The sequence below is a fragment of the Chiloscyllium plagiosum genome, unplaced genomic scaffold, assembly GCF_037043375.1.
Source record: "Chiloscyllium plagiosum isolate Xiang-an unplaced genomic scaffold, Cpla_swu_hap1 HiC_scaffold_31, whole genome shotgun sequence".
Taxonomy (NCBI): Eukaryota; Metazoa; Chordata; class Chondrichthyes; order Orectolobiformes; family Hemiscylliidae; genus Chiloscyllium; species Chiloscyllium plagiosum.
The window spans coordinates 13,562,682-13,580,273 of NW_028270169.1; the positions used below are offsets into that span (position 1 = coordinate 13,562,682).

Here is a 17,592-nt window from a genome sequence, read left to right on the forward strand (position 1 = left end):
AAAAGCCCTTCAATCAGGAAACAGGATTCCTGATCAGGAAACAGGCTTTTGCCCGAAACGTCGATTTTCCTGCTCCTCGGATACTGCCTGACCTGCTGTGCTTTTCCAGCAACACTATAATCTTGACTCTGACCTCCAGCATCTGCAGTCCTCACTTTCGCCTGCATCCCTTTGGGGGAAGATTAAAAGCTTTGTGCCGACTGGGAAACGATGAAAGGAACCGTCTGCCTCAAGTGCCAGTGTTGTCACCATCTTCAGACACATCTCATTTCCCATTTTCAGCCCGTGGTAAGGTCACAGATGGAGTGGCCCAAACCCAACCAGGGGAACGTTTTCTCATTTGCACCATTTAATGTTGTTGGCAACCAGGTCTCCCTTTGTGCTGCAGGATTTACGGCCAAATACAGAGGCGGGGTGGCTGCAAACAGCACCTGGAAGATTGCTTTGATCTTATCCAGATTATTACGAGACAGAATCCTAATTGGTAGCACCAGCCTGTTCCTCTTGTTGGGGCTACACATTACTGTGCACCAAAGTTACATTGACAATGCGCCTGGAATGTTTTATTTGCTAATAATGCTGCCATCGGCTTTCCCATTACACAGTGAGGCTCAAAGATGGGCTTCAGGTCGGAAACCAAATTATTGCCACAATGGGTTTTGTTTTGCCCGGCAGGAGAGTGGCGGGGGTGAGGGGGGAGAGATGGAGGGGCTGGGAGTCACATATCAAGGACGGTACTGTCGCCACGTTTGACAAGATGACCCCCCCCGCTGAGTGTAAAGGAAAAGCCCACGGCAGGAACGCTGGCTTCTCTGATTCTCCAACCTCCCACCCCCCACTCCCAAGCCCTCCACCAGCGAGAGACGACTTTCCCAACTGCCATGCCCCTTCCATGGAGCAGCCGGTGTCCGAGTCAGGAATGCTCTGGAAGAACACCCAGGATGTGTAACAGGAAGTGGTATCTCCATACCCCCTCCCCTACATATACTTCCTCGGGATTCTCCGGCCCTTACACACAACTGGTCTCAAAGCCTGACCTCCCTGGGCCCCCACACTCAGCAAAAAGATGCAACTGTCCACCTCCTGCAGGTCAGCAACAGTTAAAGAGCACACAGCCAGCTAACTCCACAAGAAACAGAGGCAGCAGCAGGCCATTCGGCCCCTCTTACACTGAGATCATGGCCAATCTGAATGGGGCACTAACAGTCATTGAGTACAGCACAGAAACAGATCCTTCGGTCCAACCCAATCTTGTCCCATTTGCCAGCATTTGGCCCACATCCCTCTAAACCCTTCCTATTCATATACCCATCCAGATGCCTTTTGAATGTTGGAATTGTACCAGCCTCCTCCACTTTCTCTGGCAACTCATTCCATACACGCACCACCCTCTGCGTGAAAAAGATGCCCCCTTAGGTCCCTTTTAAACCCTTCCCCTCTCACCCTAAACCTATGCCCTCTAGTTCTGGACTCCACCACCCCAGGAAAAGACCTTGACTATTTACCTTATCCATGCCCCTCATGATTTTGTAAACTTCTATAAGGTCACCCCTCAGCCTCTGATGCTCCAGGGAAAACAGCCCCAGCCTGTTCAGCCTCTCCCTATAACTCAAACCCTCCAATCCTGGCAACATCCTTGTAAATTCAACTCCCATTTCCTGCTTGTCACTCATAACCTATGACCCCCTTGTCCATCAAAAGTCCAACTCAGCCCTGGATATATTCAATATAAGGGGAGGCAATGGCCTAGAGGTATCATCGCTGGACTGTAGAGCCAGGTATTGCTCTGCGGACCTGGGTTTGAATCCAATTGTAAACATAAAACCTGGGATTAAAAGTCTAATGATGGCCATGAATCCATTGTGGGACATATCCATTTGGTTCACGAATGTCCTTTAGGGAAGGAAACTGCCATCCTGACCTGGTCTGGCCTACACGTGACTCTAGGCCCACAGCAATGTGGTTGACTCTTAACTGACCTCTGGGCAATTAGGAATGGGTAATAAACGCTGGCCCAGCCAGTGACACCCACATCCATGAAGGAATAAACAAAAAATATAAGCCACTGCTCTGTGGAAAAAAGGTTTCCAGAGTCGATCAACAGTTCCTCTTCTCTTTAGGGAGATCCCTAATTTTTAAACGGTGTGTTCTAGTTGTACCCAAACGATGGTGAAGGTAAATCCTGGACATGGGGCAGTGGGGTCTCCTGAAGAGAGTGACACATGCTTTTGTGTTGGTGTGTTCAGGAAATTGGAATTTCCCTCAGAAAGGTCCTCCTTGTCTAAGTACCTGACTTGACATTTAGTCACTTCTTCACCACCGTAGTGCTTCCAGTGGTTTGCTTCTCTCCCATTCTGTGAGGACATTTCCTCCAAAGGAACGCTCCCTCAAATCTGGGAAGGAGGTGGAAATGTCTGCCTGACATTCCTCAGGTACAAGAGGTGTGTGTGTGTCTGTGACTCTTTGTGTGCATGTGTGTGCGTCTGTGTGCGCGCCTGTCTCTGTGTGTGTCTCTAGGTGTGTTTGTGTGTAGGTGAGCATGTCTGTCTGTGTGTATATGTGTGTGTATTTGTGTCTGTGTGTGGGTGTGGGTATGTCTGTCTGTGTGTGTGTGTATATATGTAAATGTGTGCGTGTCTTTGTGTGTGTGTGAATGTGAGTGTGTTGAGACTCATCGACAGCAACTCTCTCTGAAACAGCTGATGGCAGCATCACTTAAACAGGGGATGGTGTTAGCCAATCAGCCAACCTTTCACTGTACCAGAGCCGAAGGGAGATTTATAATCAGCAGGACATTTCCCCTTCATGGGAGAGTCTAGGACCAGACAGCACAGTCTCACCAATTAGAGACTGAGAATGAGGAGCAATTTCCTCTCTCAGAGAGTTGTGTGTTTTCCGAGGCCCTTGCCACAGAGAGCTGTGGGGGTTTGTGTATGTTTGAGACTGACATCAATAGAATCCTGATCAGTCGAAGAAATCAAGGTTACAGGGAATGGGTAGGAAAATGGACGTGAGGAATGTCGGATCAGCCACAATCCTATTGAATGGGAGAGCAGGCTCAAGGGGCCAAATGGCCTACCCTTGTTCCTATTTCTTATGGTCTTAAAGGAACCGATGGATACAGAGGACTGACAGGAAGTGGAGTCGAAGCCACAGTCAGATCAGATTAGACCTTGACTGCACTCCTTCTATTGCCACAACATCCTTCCTTTGATAAGGAGACCAAAACTGCACACAACACAGATTTGGCCTCACCAAAAACACATTCCTAATAGGCCCAATTTCTTTATCTACTGACTGTAATGTCAAAGGCCAATATAACAGCCATCATCTTACCGAATGTCATAGCAGGCTAGAGGGGCGAATAGCCAACTCCTACTGCAACGTCTCATGTAAGTGAAGCAAGAAGTGTGAAGGGGAGAAATCAGGATAGAGAAGGGAGCTGGTTGCAGTTCGACCGTAGTGTTAGGATATCACAGGGTAACAGGATCTCTCCCATTCAATAAACCTGCTCTTTCAGTCTCAAAAGATTCTCTATAGTAGCCAAGTGAATTTTCATTTCAGCTTTGATAGAGTCTGGCAGCATCTGAAGAGGGAGCTGAACAGGAGTCTTTTGAAGCTCTCTTATAGATGTAGAGACATGCATTCAGATCATCGGAAAAAGAAATACACCTATTCATCAGTCACAATGTTTGTACATCCATTCATAGCTGTCAATGGGTTTACTCTCTGCAGCAAATCCAATCCACTACAACCCTTCACTGAATATGACCTGATACACTTCCACACTAGGCAAAAGTGAGGACTGCAGATGCTGGAAACCAGAGTTTAGATCAGAGTGGTGCTGTAAAAGCACAGCAGGTCAGGCAGCATCCGAGGAGCAGGAAAATCAATGTTTCGGGCAAAAGCCCTTCATCATTCCTGATGGGTCTCTTCCATCTGCATGAGACCAGACCTACCCAGGAGACAACACCCATCTTACGGCAGGTGTACAGACCACAGAGTTCAGAGGAGGCTGAGTGAGGGAAAAGATCACATCACGATGGTGAATGTGAGCAACTGGGAACATAATGTACAGCAGCAAATAAATAAACAGGGAGGGGGGAATACAGAACAGAGATGGAGAGGGTACAGGGGAGGTAACAGAAAGGGGGGGTAACAGAAGGGAAAAGAGGAAATTGGGAGTGGGGAGGTAACAGAAAGGAGGGGGGTAACAGGGAGGGGAGGTACCGGGAGGGGGGTAACAGGAAGGGGGTGGTAACAGGGAGGGGGGGTGAGAGGGGGATTAACAGGGAGGGGGTTAACAGGGAGGGGGTAACAGGGAGAGGGATAACAGGGAGGGGGCTAACAGGGATTGGGGGGTTAACGGGGGGGGGGTAACAGGGAGTGGGGGGTAACAGGGAGTGGGGGGTAACAGGGAGTGGGGGGTAACAGGGAGTGGGGGAGTAACAGGGAGTGAGGGGTAACAGGGAGTGGGGGGTAACAGGGAGTGGAGGGTAACAGGGAGTGGGGGTAACGGAGTGGGGGGTAACAGGGAGTGGGGGAATAACAGGGATTGGGTGTTAACAGGGAGTGGGGGGTAACAGGGAGTGGGGGGTAACAGGAAGTGGGGGGTAACAGGAAGTGGGGGGTAACAGGGAGTGGAGGGTAACAGGGAGTGGAGGGTAACAGGGAGTGGGGGTAACGGAGTGGGGGGTAACAGGGAGTGGGGGAGTAACAGGGAGTGGGGGAGTAACAGGGAGTGGGTGTTAACAGGGAGTGGGGGGTAACAGGGAGTGGGGGGTAACAGGGAGTGGAGGGTAACAGGGAGTGGGGGTAACGGAGTGGGGGGTAACAGGGAGTGGGGGGTTAACAGGGAGTGGGGGGTTAACAGGGAGTGGGGGGTAACAGGGAGGTGAGTAACAGGGAGATGAGTAACAGGGAGGGGGCTAACAGGGAGTGGGGGCTAACAGGGAGTGGGGGGTAACAGGGATTGGGGGGTAACAGGGATTGGGGGGTAACAGGGAGTGGGGGTAACAGGGAGTTGGGGTAACAGGGAGTTGGGGTAACAGGGAGTGAGGGTAACAAGGAGGGGGTAACAAGGAGGGGGGTAACAGGGAGGGGGGTAACAGGGAGGGGGGTAACAGGGAGGGGGGATAACAGGGAGGGGGGATAACAGGGAGGGGGGATAACAGGGAGGGGGGATAACAGGGAGGGGGGATAACGGGGAGGGAGGTAACAGGGAGAGGGGGGGTAACAGGGAGAGGGGGGTAACAGGGAGAGGGGGTAACAGGGAGGGGGATAACAGGGAGGGGGATAACAGGGAGGGGGGTAACAGGGAGGGGGGTAACGGGGGAGGGGGGTAACGGGGGAGGGGGTAACAGGGAGGAGGGTAACAGGGAGGGGGGTAACAGGGAGGGGGGTAACAGGGAGGGGGGGTAACAGGGAGGGGGGGGTAACAGGGAGGGGGGAGTAACAGGGAGGGGGGAGTAACAGGGAGGGGGGTAACAGGGAAGGGGGTAACAGGGAGGAGGGTAACAGGGAGGAGGGTAACAGGGAGGGGGGTAACAGGGAGGGGGGTAACTGGGAGGGGGGTAACAGGAATTGGGGGTAACAGGGAGTGGGGGTAACAGGGAGTGGGGGTAACAGGGAGTTGGGGTAACAGGGAGTTGGGGTAACAGGGAGTTGGGGTAACAGGGAGTGAGGGTAACAGGGAGTGAGGGTAACAGGGAGGGGGGTAATAAGGAGGGAGGTAACAGGGAGGGGGGATAACGGGGAGGGAGGTAACAGGGGGAGGGGGTAACAGGGAGAGGGGGGTAACAGGGAGAGGGGGTAACAGGGAGGGGCTAACAGGGGGAGGGGCTAACAGGGGGAGGGGCTAACAGGGGGAGGGGCTAACAGGGGGAGGGGCTAACAGGGCGAGGGGGTAACAGGGCGAGGGGGTAACAGGGCGAGGGGGTAACAGGGCGAGGGGGTAACAGGGCGAGGGGGTAACAGGGCGAGGGGGTAACAGGGCGAGGGGGTAACAGGGGGAGGGGGTAATGGGGGAGGGGGTAACAGGGAGGGGGGTAACAGGGAGGGGGGTAACAGGGAGGGGGGTAGCAGGGAGGGGGGTAACAGGGAGGGGGGTAACAGGGAGGGGGGTAACAGGGAGGGGGGTAACAGGGAGGGGGGTAACAGGGAGAGGGGGTAACAGGGAGAGGGGGTAACACCAAGAGGGGGGTAACAGGGAGGGGCGTAACAGGGAGGGGGGTAACAGGAAGGGGGGTAACAGGGGGAGGGGGTAACAGGGAAGGGGTAACAGGGAGGGGGGTAACAGGGAGATGGGGTAACAGGGAGATGGGGTAACAGGGAGATGGGGTAACAGGGAGATGGGGTAACAGGGAGGGGGGTAACAGGGAGGGGGGTAACAGGGAGGGGGGGTAACAGGGAGGTGGGTAACAGGGAGGGGGGGTAACAGGGAGGGGGGTAACAGGGAGATGGGGTAACAGATGGCAAAAGGAAAATGATAGAGAGCTGGGAAGACAACACAGAATGGAAAGGGGGAAAAGAAACTGGGGTAGGGACAGGGAAGAATGTGAGAGGGCAGCAGAGGATGGGCGGAATGGCAAAAAACAGACGGGGGGAGTGTGTGGCACAGGAGAGGGGTGGGCAGAGAGAAGGGGGCAACTGCAGAGAGTGTGAGAAGGGTACCACAGTCGGTGGGGAGGATGGCACTGAGGGGGCAGATTGATGGGGTGGGGGGTTTGAGGTTGAAGTTTTACTGAGACTATGGGAGGGGACAGCAAGTGACCATTGAGGGGCACGGAGAATTCTGGATGCAGTATGTGAGAGAATGGGGGAACACATTAACCCCCCTCCCCATCATCCTGATCATCCAGTGGGGAGGGAGAATATCACACCGCATCTGATCAGCGCTGACTGTGTGTATTCCCCCCACGCCCGCGCTCCCCTCTCCCAGAATACAGACCACCCTGGGCTAGCATTCAGGGTTCTGGTGTTGCCCTGAAAAGTCTTTCTGAACCACACAACAACTCAAACACAGAGGGAGCAGCTCCTGAGAGACTGGCTGTTCGGTTGAACACTGCAGCTACCTACTGCTTTCAATCGCTTTAACCTTGCCATCCCCAGTCAGCAGGGAACCCGAAACTGGGCATTTTTCTAATTGCTTCATTGAATATTTTCAGCTTGCAATTAAAAAAGAATCACATCAAATCATGTCCTCCTTTCAAAAAACCATATGGTCACATCCTTTCCACCTACAGCTGGAAAGATTAAGCTTCTATTTTTATTATCCAGAGTACAAACTGGAGACCACAGGTTTGGCTCTGACTGGGCCCAGGGGCTGGGATGTTATCAGTAGGCCTTGGATAAAACCACTATACTCCCAATAACTGCAATGAACAGCTCATTTTAACTTACAGTCTCGCTGCATGTACACGTGTGTGTGTGTGTGTGTGGGTGTGAATCTGCTCATGTGTGTCAGTGTGTGTGCATGGGTGAGTGTATTTTGTGTATGGGTGTGTGTATTACATGTATGGGTGTGTCGGTGAGTATGTGTGTATTATGCATATGGGTGCGTGTTGGTGAGTGTGTGTGCGTTATGTGTATGGATGTGTGTCAATGAGTGTATGTGTATTATGTGTATGGGTGTGTGTCAGTGAGTGTTATGTGTATGGGTGCGTATTGGTTGAGTGTGTGTGTATTATATGTATGGGAGCGTGTTGGTGAGTGTGTGTGTATTGTGTGTATGGGTGTGTGTCAGTGAGCGTGTGTGTATTGTGTGTATGGGTGCATGTTGGTGAGTGTGTGTGTGTTATGTGTATGGATGTGTGTCAATGAGTGTATGTGTATTATGTGTATGAGTGTGTGTATTATGTGTATGGGTGTGTGTCAGTGAGTGTGTGTGTATTGTGTGTATGGGTGCATGTTGGTGAGTGTGTGTGTGTTATGTGTATGGATGTGTGTCAATGAGTGTATGTGTATTATGTGTATGGGTGTGTGTCAGTGAGTGTTATGTGTATGGGTGCGTATTGGTTGAGTGTGTGTGTATTATATGTATGGGTGCGTGTTGGTGAGTGTGTGTGTATTGTGTGTATGGGTGTGTGTCAGTGAGTGTGTGTGTATTATGTGTATGTGTGTGTCGGTGAGTGTGTGTGTGTGTGTGTATAATGTGTTTGGGTGCGTGTTGGTGAGTGTGTGTATTATGTGTATGGGTGTGTGTCAGTGGGTGTGGGCATGTGTGGGAGTGTGTACGTTTGTATGTGTGTATACCTGTGAGTGTGCGTGCGGTTGTGTACATGCATGTGTGTGTGCACATGTCTGTGTGTGTATATGCATGTGTCTGTGTGTATGTGTGTCTGTATAAGCATGTGTCTGCCTATGTGTGTGTGTGCATACGCATGTGCGTGTCTGTATGTGTGTGTCTGTGTGTGTATAAACAAATGTGTGTGTGTGCGTGTGTCTGTGTATGTGCGTGTATACACATGTGTGTCTGTGCGTGTGTGTGTGTGTCTATGTATGTGTGTGTGGTGCTGGGGGGGATGTGTACAGTTGGGGAGTGAGGAATGAATCAGGAATGAGTCGGAGGTCACAGCCCATGCAACCTCAAGCAGCCCATTGTGGGACACATAGAGATTGAGATTGTACTGAAGTTCCCATCAGTCCATTTGCAAAAGCTATTTTTTCCTTTAACTTTACAATTTTACAAAAGGAATTACCCACTAACAGAGAGGTCCCACTTGACACCTACGAAGATCTCTCTGCTTCAAGCTAGATTCAAGTCCAACTAAATCCAAATCTGTTAATAAAAGCAGGCCCACAGCTCATATAAAACCAAAGGCCCCGGAAACAGAGTGTTTCTGTTTATGAGAGATCGGGATATTCTGAAGGATTCCAGATTCCTTGTTTTCAAGCTGGTGGGAGAGAGGAATCCTAGGTGCCCACATCCAAACAGAGCAACCCACTCTCATGGACAGCACGGCACAGGGAAGGAGGGACAACCTACAGAGGGGGTTTGGGGTCTGGGGGTTACCTGTTCCGAGTGTGGGAGTGGGGTCTTGGGGGTGACCTGTCGCAGGAGTGGGGTCTCGGGGTGAATTGTCCCGGGAGTGGGAGTGGGGTCTGGGGGTGACCTGTCCCAGGGAGTTGGAGTGGGGTCTGGGGGCGACCTGTCCTAGGAGTTGGAGTGGGGTCTGGGGGGTGACCTGTCCCAGGAGTTGGAGTGGGGTCTGGGGGTTGACCCGTCCCAGGGAGTTGGAGTGGGGTCTGGGGGGGTGACCTGTCCCAGGAGTTGGAGTGGGGTCTGAGGGGTGACCTAGAACATAGAACAATACAGCACTGAACAGGCTCTTCGGCCCTCGGTGCTGCACCGACCTGTGAACTAATCTAAGCCCATCCCCCTACACTATCCTATCAACATCAATACCCTTATCCAAGGACTGTTTAACTGCCCCTAATGTGGATGAGTTAACTACATTGGCAGGCACGGCATTCCACGCCCTTACCACTCTCTGAGTGAAGAACCTGTCTCTGTCTTAAATCTATCACCCCTCAATTTATAGTTATGTCCCCTAGTACAAGCAGATGTCATCATCCTAGAAAAAAAACTCACTGTCCATCCTATCTAATCCTCTGATCATCTTGTATGTCTCTATTAAATCGCTTCTTCTTCTGTCCAATGAGAACAGACCCAAGACTCTCAGCCTTTCCTCCTAAGACCTTTCCTCCAGACCAGGCAACATCCTGGTAAATCTCCTCTGCACCTTTTCCAATGCTTCCACATTCTTCCTGAAATATGGCAACCAGAACTATACACAATATTCCAAGTGTGGCCACACCAGGGTTTTGTATAGTTGCAGCATGACATTACGGCTCTGGAACTCAATCCCTCTACCAATGAAACCTAACACACCATATGCCTTCTTAACAGCACTTCCACCTGGGTGGCAACTTTCAGGGATCTATGTACATGGACTCCAAGATCCCTCTGCACATCCACACTACCAAGAATCTTTCCATTGACCCAGTATTCTGCCTTCCTGTTATTCTTCCCAAAGTGAATCACCTCACATTTAGCTGCATTGAACTCTATTTGCCACCTCTCAGCCCAAGTCCCCCTGCAACCTGCAAAATTCTTCCACACTGTCCACTACTCCACCGACTTTAGTGTTGTCTGCAAATTTACTAATCCATCCACCTATGCCTGTGTCTAAGTCATATATAAAAATGACAAACAGCAGTGGTCCCAAAACAGATCCTTGTGGCACACCACTAGTAACTGGATCCAGACTAAATATTTTCCATCAACCACCACTCTCTGCCTTCTTACAGAAAGTCTGTTTCTAATCCAAATTGCTAAGGGACCCTCAATCCCATGCTTCTGCATTTTCTTCAATTCCTGAAGAAGGGCTTATGCCCGAAACGTCGATTCTCCTGCTCCTTGGATGCTGCCTGACCTGCTGCGCTTTTCCAGCAACACATTTTTCAGCTCTGATCTCCAGCATCTGCAGTCCTCACCTTCTCCTATTTTCTTCAACAGCCTACCAAAGGCTTTACAGAAGTCCATGTATACCACTTCAATTGCCCTACCCTCATCTACATACTTGGTAACCTTCTTAAAAAACTCACTGAGGCTTGTGAAACATGACCTGCCCTTGACAAATCCATGTTGACTATTTCCAATCAAATTGTTGCCAGCCCTTATAAATCCTATCTCTTATAATCCTTTCCAAAAGTTTTCCTACAACAGATGTAAGGCTCACTGGTCTATAATTACCTGGGTTAGCTCTACTGCCCTTCTTGAACAAGGGCACAACACTTGCAATTCTCCAGTCCTCTGGTGCTAAACCTGTAGATAATAATGACTCAAAGATCAAGGCCAAAGACTCGACTGTCCCCTTCCAAGCTCCAGAGAATTCTCGGAAAAATCCCATCTACTTCCACACCTTCTAGAATTGATAACACCTTCTCCTTACTAACTTCAATCCTTTCAAGTCTAATAGTCTTTATCACAGTCTTTTCTTTTACATTATTCTCCTTTTCCTGAGTGAAGACAGATGAGAAATATTCGTTTAGCACCCCTTCGATCTCCACAGGGTCGACACTCAATTTCCCACTTCTGTCTTTGACTGGCCCTATTCCTATCCTAGTCATCCTTTTATTCCTCACATACCTACAGAAAGCTTTAGGTTTCTCCTTTATTCTACCTGCTAAAGACTGCTCATGTCCCCTCCTTGCTCTTAACTCTCTCTTTAAATCCTTCCTAACTCTCCATCGCCTCATCTGAACCATCTCGTCTCAACGTCACATAAGCCTCCTCCTTCTGCTTAACAAGAGATGCAATTTCTTTAGTAAACCACGGTTCCTTTGCCTTATCACTTTCTTCTTGCCTGACAGGGACACACCTATCAAAGCCATGCAATATCTGCTCCATATTTCGATTGTCCCCGTTCCCTGCATTTTGCTGCCCCATTCTATGCCTGCTAAGTCTTGCCTAATCGCATTATAATTGCCCTTCTCCCCCCTCGATAACTCTTGCCCTGTGGCATGTACCTATCTCTTTCTATCACTAAACTAAATGTAACCGAATTAGGGTCATTCTCTCCAAAGTGCTCACCTACAACTAAATCAAACACCAGGCCTGGTTCATTACCAAGCATCAGATCCAGTGTGGCCTCCCCTATTGTCAGCCCTTTGACATACTGTGTCAGGAAACCCTCTTGCACACACTGGACAAAAACTGATCCGTCCGATGTATGAGAGTTTTAGCATTTCCAGTCAATATTGGGGAAAGTAAAGTCCCCCTTAATGACTACACCCTTCCTTTCACTCCGCCCAGAATCGATTTGCCAATCCTCTCCTCCACCTCCCTGGAACTCTGCGGAAGCCTATAAAAAAACTCCCAGCAGTGTGACTTCTCCTCTCCTGTTTCCAACCTCAGCCCATATCACCTCACTAGACGGGTCCTCGTCAAATGTTATTTCAGCCACCGTTATACTGTCCTTGACTAACAAAGCCACACCTCCCCCTCTTTTCCCACGTTCCCTGATCTTAATGAAAGAATGAAAGCCTGGAACGTGCAACATTCATTCCTGACCTTGCTCTATCCATCTCTCAGTAATGGCCACAACATCAAAGTCCCAGGTACCTATCCATGCTGTAAGCTCATCTACCTTATTCCGGATACTACTGTTCCAGAGATTCGGAGTTGGATCTATGTCCCGGGGGAATAGGGTCTGGGGGTGAACTGTCCCGGAGAGTAGGTGTTGGGTCTGTGGTGAACTGTCCCAGAGAGTGGCTGATGGGTCGGGGGGTAGCCTGCCCAGGGAGTTGGTGATGGGTCGGGGGTAGTCTGCCCAGGGAGTGGGTGATGGGTCGGGGGGGTAGCCTGCCCAGGGAGTGGCTGATGGGTCGGGGGGGTAGCCTGCCCAGGGAGTGGCTGATGGGTCGGGGGGGGGGTAGCCTGCCCAGGGAGTTGGTGATGGGTCAGGGGGTAGCCTGCCCAGGGAGTGGGTGATGGGTCGGGGGGGTAGCCTGCCCAGGGAGTGGCTGATGGGTCGGGGAGGTAGCCTGCCCAGAGAGTGGATGATGGGTCGGGGGCGTAGCCTGCCCAGGGACTTGGAGTCTGATTGGTCCAAGAGCCAAGGCAAATGTATGATGCTGAAAGATCTTCAGACATCGACAAGAGGATAATCACAACAGTCTCCGAGTTGCTGTTTCAAAAACGTGGTACAGGTGACGTCCTGATTGTGAACAACCTGGAACACAGGTCAATCGCCCAAATAGGAGACATTCTCATTCACTCCATGATGCTTCCAAGAGGAGTCAATCTAACAGGTTGCAAACTTCTTTTGTGGTAGGACACTGCTGATAGTGAAGGGGGCATTTTATTTTTATTCATTTGTGGGATGTGAGCATCACTGGCTGGCCAGCATTAGTCACCCTCCAGAAGGTGGGGGTGAGCTGCCTTCTTAAACCGCTGCAGTCCACCTGCTGTAGGCTGACCCATAATTCCCTTCGGGAGAGAATTCCAGGATTTTGACCCAGCAACAGTGAAGGAACAGCAATATATTTCCAAGTCAGGATGGTGAGTGACTTGGAAAGGAACTTGAAGGTGTTCCCATCTATCTGCTCCCCTGGTCCTTCTGAATGGAAACGGTCGTGGGTTTGGAAAGTGCTATCTGAGGACCTTTGGTGAATTTTGACAGTGCATCTTGCTACTGAGCATGGGTGGAGGGAGTGGAGGTTTGTGCATGTGGTGTCAATCAGTTTGTCTTGGATGGTGTTGAGCTTCTTGAGTGTTGTTGGAGCTGCACCCATCCAGGCAAGTGGGGAGTATTCCATCACACCCCTGACTTGTGCCTTGTCAATGGTGGACAGGCTTTGGGGAGTCAGGAGGTGAGTTACTTGCCGCAGTATTCCTAGCCTCTGACCTGCTCCTGTAGCCGCTGTGTTTATGTGATGATGCAGCTGAGTTTCTGGAGCTCACTCAGAGTAATCATGGGATTACGAGCTCCTATTTCACTGTTTGCTATTTTCTGACCAGTTCTATCTCCGCGTGCCGCTCCTCAGCTACTGAGATGGTTCTGGTGTGGATCCTGAACTCATTGGCCTAGAAGTCTAACCACCCAAAGTGGGAAGGGCAGAGGCACAGTTTCAGGCCCATTTCCCACATTCTTGTCCACCAACTCTAGACTTGAGGAAAACAGGCACAAGAGCTGATGCAACCTCTAACTTTAAAGTCAGAGGTTTGTTGTAACTGATTTTCAGCAATCTCAAAGCCATGAAGTCTGACAGTCGACTGCTGGGGGCTAATAATCCAAATGGGGTTGGGTTCAATAAGGGGACAATATTCAATGCCCTAGCACCTTTCCCAAACTCAGGACATCGCAAAGGAATTTACAGAGGAATTAAGCACTTGTGGTCACTGTTGCAATGTGGGAAAAAGAGCGGTGAATCCAGGCACAGCAAGATCCCACATAAGCAGCATGGCAACAACCAGGTTAGCTGCGTTCGATGAGATGGTGGTAGTTATTGACCGGGTCACTGAAGGTAATTTAGCAGCTCTTCTTCAAAACAGTCCCACAGGGTCTTTCCCGCCAAGAAGAGAGACAGGGCAGTGTCAAGAGTTAAAAATGCAAACCTCTTGAAAGGACAAACAGATCTGCTCCAGGTCATGCTCCTCAGTCTTTTAACTTTAAGATCCGCGTTCTAGTTCTTGTAGTGCTGTGGTAGTGTCCCTACCTCTGAGCCAGAGGTTCAAAGTTCGAGTCTCATCTGCTCCAGACAGGTGTCTGAACAGGTTAACTAAAAATATCTCAGAGTTGAGTTTTAGGGCTCTTGAGGTGCAGTGGTAGTGTCTCTATCTCTGTGTCAGGAGACCCAAGTTCAAGTCCCAGCTGCCTCAGGTGTGTCAAAATATATCTGAAGAGATTGTTGAGGAAAATATCTGATAGCTGATTCTGGGGACATTTGCGATGAAGTGGTAACGTCCCAACCTCTAAGCCAGAAAGCTAGGCAGGGTTCAGCACCAACCTGTGCTGTCATAGTGTCACGACATTTCCAAACAGATTAATTCCCATTACATACATCTTTCTGAATTGAGACCCGCCTCAGTGGGGGGATTACTTTCTGTGCTGGGAGAAAACTGAAGACTGATGCTTGTGCTAAACCACAGAATTAAAAATAAAATCTTTGTAAGCCTCAAGTCTCTTGCAGCCCAGAACAAAGAAGGGTCGCTCCACCCAAAACGTTAGCTCTGCCTTCTCTCCCGCAGATGCTGCCAGAGCTGCTGAGTTTCTCCAGCAATTTCTGACTCCCAGCATCCACAGTTGTCTGATTTTTTTTGTCTGGAGCTTGGACTTCAACTTGCCAGAGAGAGAGGTCAGAGTGCCAGCTCACCAAATACTGTGCAAGAGCACATTCTCCACCTCACTTACTTCACCCTCTGCAGCTTGGGTTAAATAGAGACAGCTAACGGCCCTTTCTGGAGACCCGATGACTTTCAGCCCCACCCGATCTCACAGAACAGCTCCCCCCGTGCCCCGGAGGGTCTCACAATGGTGCCTCAATTTGTGTTGTAATTTAGACAGCTCTGCTCCGTGAACCTGCCTGCCAGTTTTTCTCTGCAGCTCATCAGGTTTCTTCGAGAAGTCACATTTTGTCACTAAATTATAGAGGTGAATGAGAGCAAATCGGGTGGAACACCATTTAAAAGGATCATGCACTGACTTAAATGGAAAATGCAGAGATCTGAGCAGCATGTGCTTGCTACTGAAAGGTGTTTCCTAAACAGCAGTTTTTGAGTTCAACAATTCTTCACTTGGCCTGCATTTCAATTACTTCCTACGACTAAACATGTTTTCCTTCTATTTTCTAACCCATTACTCTTTCACTGAAATAACAACAGATTCTGCACTTAAAGCATTAAATGCGAGATGAGACCCTTCACTTTTCTGTCCATCGCACACACACACCCCCGCCATGAAAACGTGTATGTATTTGCGTCTGTCTCACATATATCTGTATCCATGTGTGTGTGTATGCATGAGTGTGTACGAATTTGTATGCGCGCATTTATGTGTCTATGTATATGTGCATATCTGTTGGCTTTTATGTACATTTAATTTTATGTATATGTGTTAACTTGTGTACATTCTTGTGTGTGTATGCAAGCATCTGTATGGTGGTGTATACATGTCCATTTCTGTCTGTCTATTAATTACCTCTCACATCTATGCATGTATATTTGTCTGTATGTGTGCATGTCTCTGCATATTTGTCTTTGTGTGTGTATGTGCACATGCGTGCATGTGTGATATGTGCATGCGTGTAGTTATGTTTGTGCGAGTGACTGTGCATATTCCTATTTGGGTTTCTATGTGCGCACATGGGATTTTATATGCGTGTGTGCTTGCATGTGTGATATGTGCATGCGTGTATTTATGTTTATTTGTATGTGTGTGTGTGTCTGTGCATATTGGTATTTGTGTTTCTATGTGCACACATGGGTTTTTATATGTGTGTGTGAGAGAGAGAGAGAGAGAGAGAGAGAGAGAGAGAGAGACATGTGGAATATCTAGCCTTCACCAAGCACATTCCCTGGAATATTTCTATCTAATGCCATCTGACAGTTCCCTACATTTCCATTCCACCGTGGGACCTACAAGAGTGAGGGCAGTGACAGTCAGAAAGTAACACCACCATGAGTACTGCGTCACACTCATACAGAACATGTTTGCACTTACCATTTTATTATTGATTTCATGGAAGTGGATTTCACAGACTTTCTCAACAACCTCCTCATTTTCAAAAGTTACAAATCCAAATCCTGAAAGAGAATCGGAAGAGAAAAGGCACATTAGTTTCAGCTGGTTAATGATGGCCACCCAGGTTGTTTACCCTCTCTACTAGGGACCAGAGATCAGACACTTCATAAGGTATCCACACCCAGCCATTAAACACCATCCACTCGGGCACTTAATTAGTCTCCAAAGGGCTATTAACATGTAACAAGTGCTCGGAATGTGCAAACAGCAGGCAATCTCTGTCCCTGTGTCTCTGTAGGGCTCTCTTTGTGAGAGATAATTGGTTTGTCCAATGGAAGTTGCTCAGAAACACAGACAGGTACAGTGATGCTACAATTCTCTGACGGAATGAACATTATTGGCTGACCCCAACTCTGTAGTGACACTTAGAGATGACACACCTGACTGTTGTCAATGAGGGGTTTGTGGGACTTGTTTTTAGTAAGGAGGCTCTGTTGAATAATTGTTGCGGTGCACTGTTTAAACAGACTGTTGAGTTTACTACACAAATTGTGCTCAGTCCAGCTGCATGGCTACCTCTGTCTAACTCATTGTCTGCCAACAATGCTGACATAAGACACTCTACACCAGGGCTTCCAACTCCTTCTCCATACTGATCCCATTTTTCCTTTGCAAAAGAAGTCTGGAGGAAGATGCAGTGGGGTTTGTCGAGGTTCATACCGAGCAGCTCCGTGACGCAGCACTTTGTGCTGTACAGTCTGTTACCTGGGACGTACACTGAGACAAACATCGACCGTGCCTGAAGGACCATCAACTTGATGAAAGACACTCTTTGGTCTGCCCGAAACCTGTTGGTCTTCCCAGAGCAAGGAGTTGACCCTGACTGAGTGTTGTAGACCGACACATTCCAAGATCCAGGAGCACGTGCTGAGGGACGTACTAAAGCCTGGGGCTGTTGCCTTCAAGGAGTAGTGGGGAAAGACCACTGTCTGAAGTCTTCCTGCTGAGAGTACAATGCAGGGCCGTTCAGTTATTGGACCCTCCTGGTGCCTCAATTATATGTAAATTAAATCTTGTACAGGTAAGAAACAGCTTGGGTTTGTTCATTCTACATGTGTAAAGACTGAGTCGAAAAGTGTGGTGCTGGAAAAGCACAGCAGGTTAGGCAGCATCTGAGGAGCAGGAGAATCGACGTTTCAGGCATAAGCCCTTCATCAGGACATACTGTATACAGACTCGAAATGTTCCAGTGACTGTGTATGCATATGAAGATTTTTGTCATTACGGTACATTTTTGAAATTTTTAAAAATCCCATTTTCACTTTCTCACGACTTGTTGGGGGGG

General features: G+C 49.2%; 1 protein-coding gene across 19 annotated transcripts in view; it reads right to left on the minus strand.

Annotated features, from left to right (window-relative positions):
* The window catches only part of msi2b (musashi RNA-binding protein 2b), a 591,732-nt gene that overhangs the window by 213,548 nt on the left and 360,592 nt on the right, over positions 1–17,592 (minus strand). For all 19 annotated transcript variants that reach the window (XM_087977257.1, XM_043718227.2, XM_087977258.1 and 16 more), the window contains exon 8: positions 16,227–16,309. In XM_087977257.1, the coding sequence (XP_087833383.1) occupies positions 16,227–16,309 (83 nt within the window). The remainder of the gene's footprint in view (positions 1–16,226; positions 16,310–17,592) is intronic.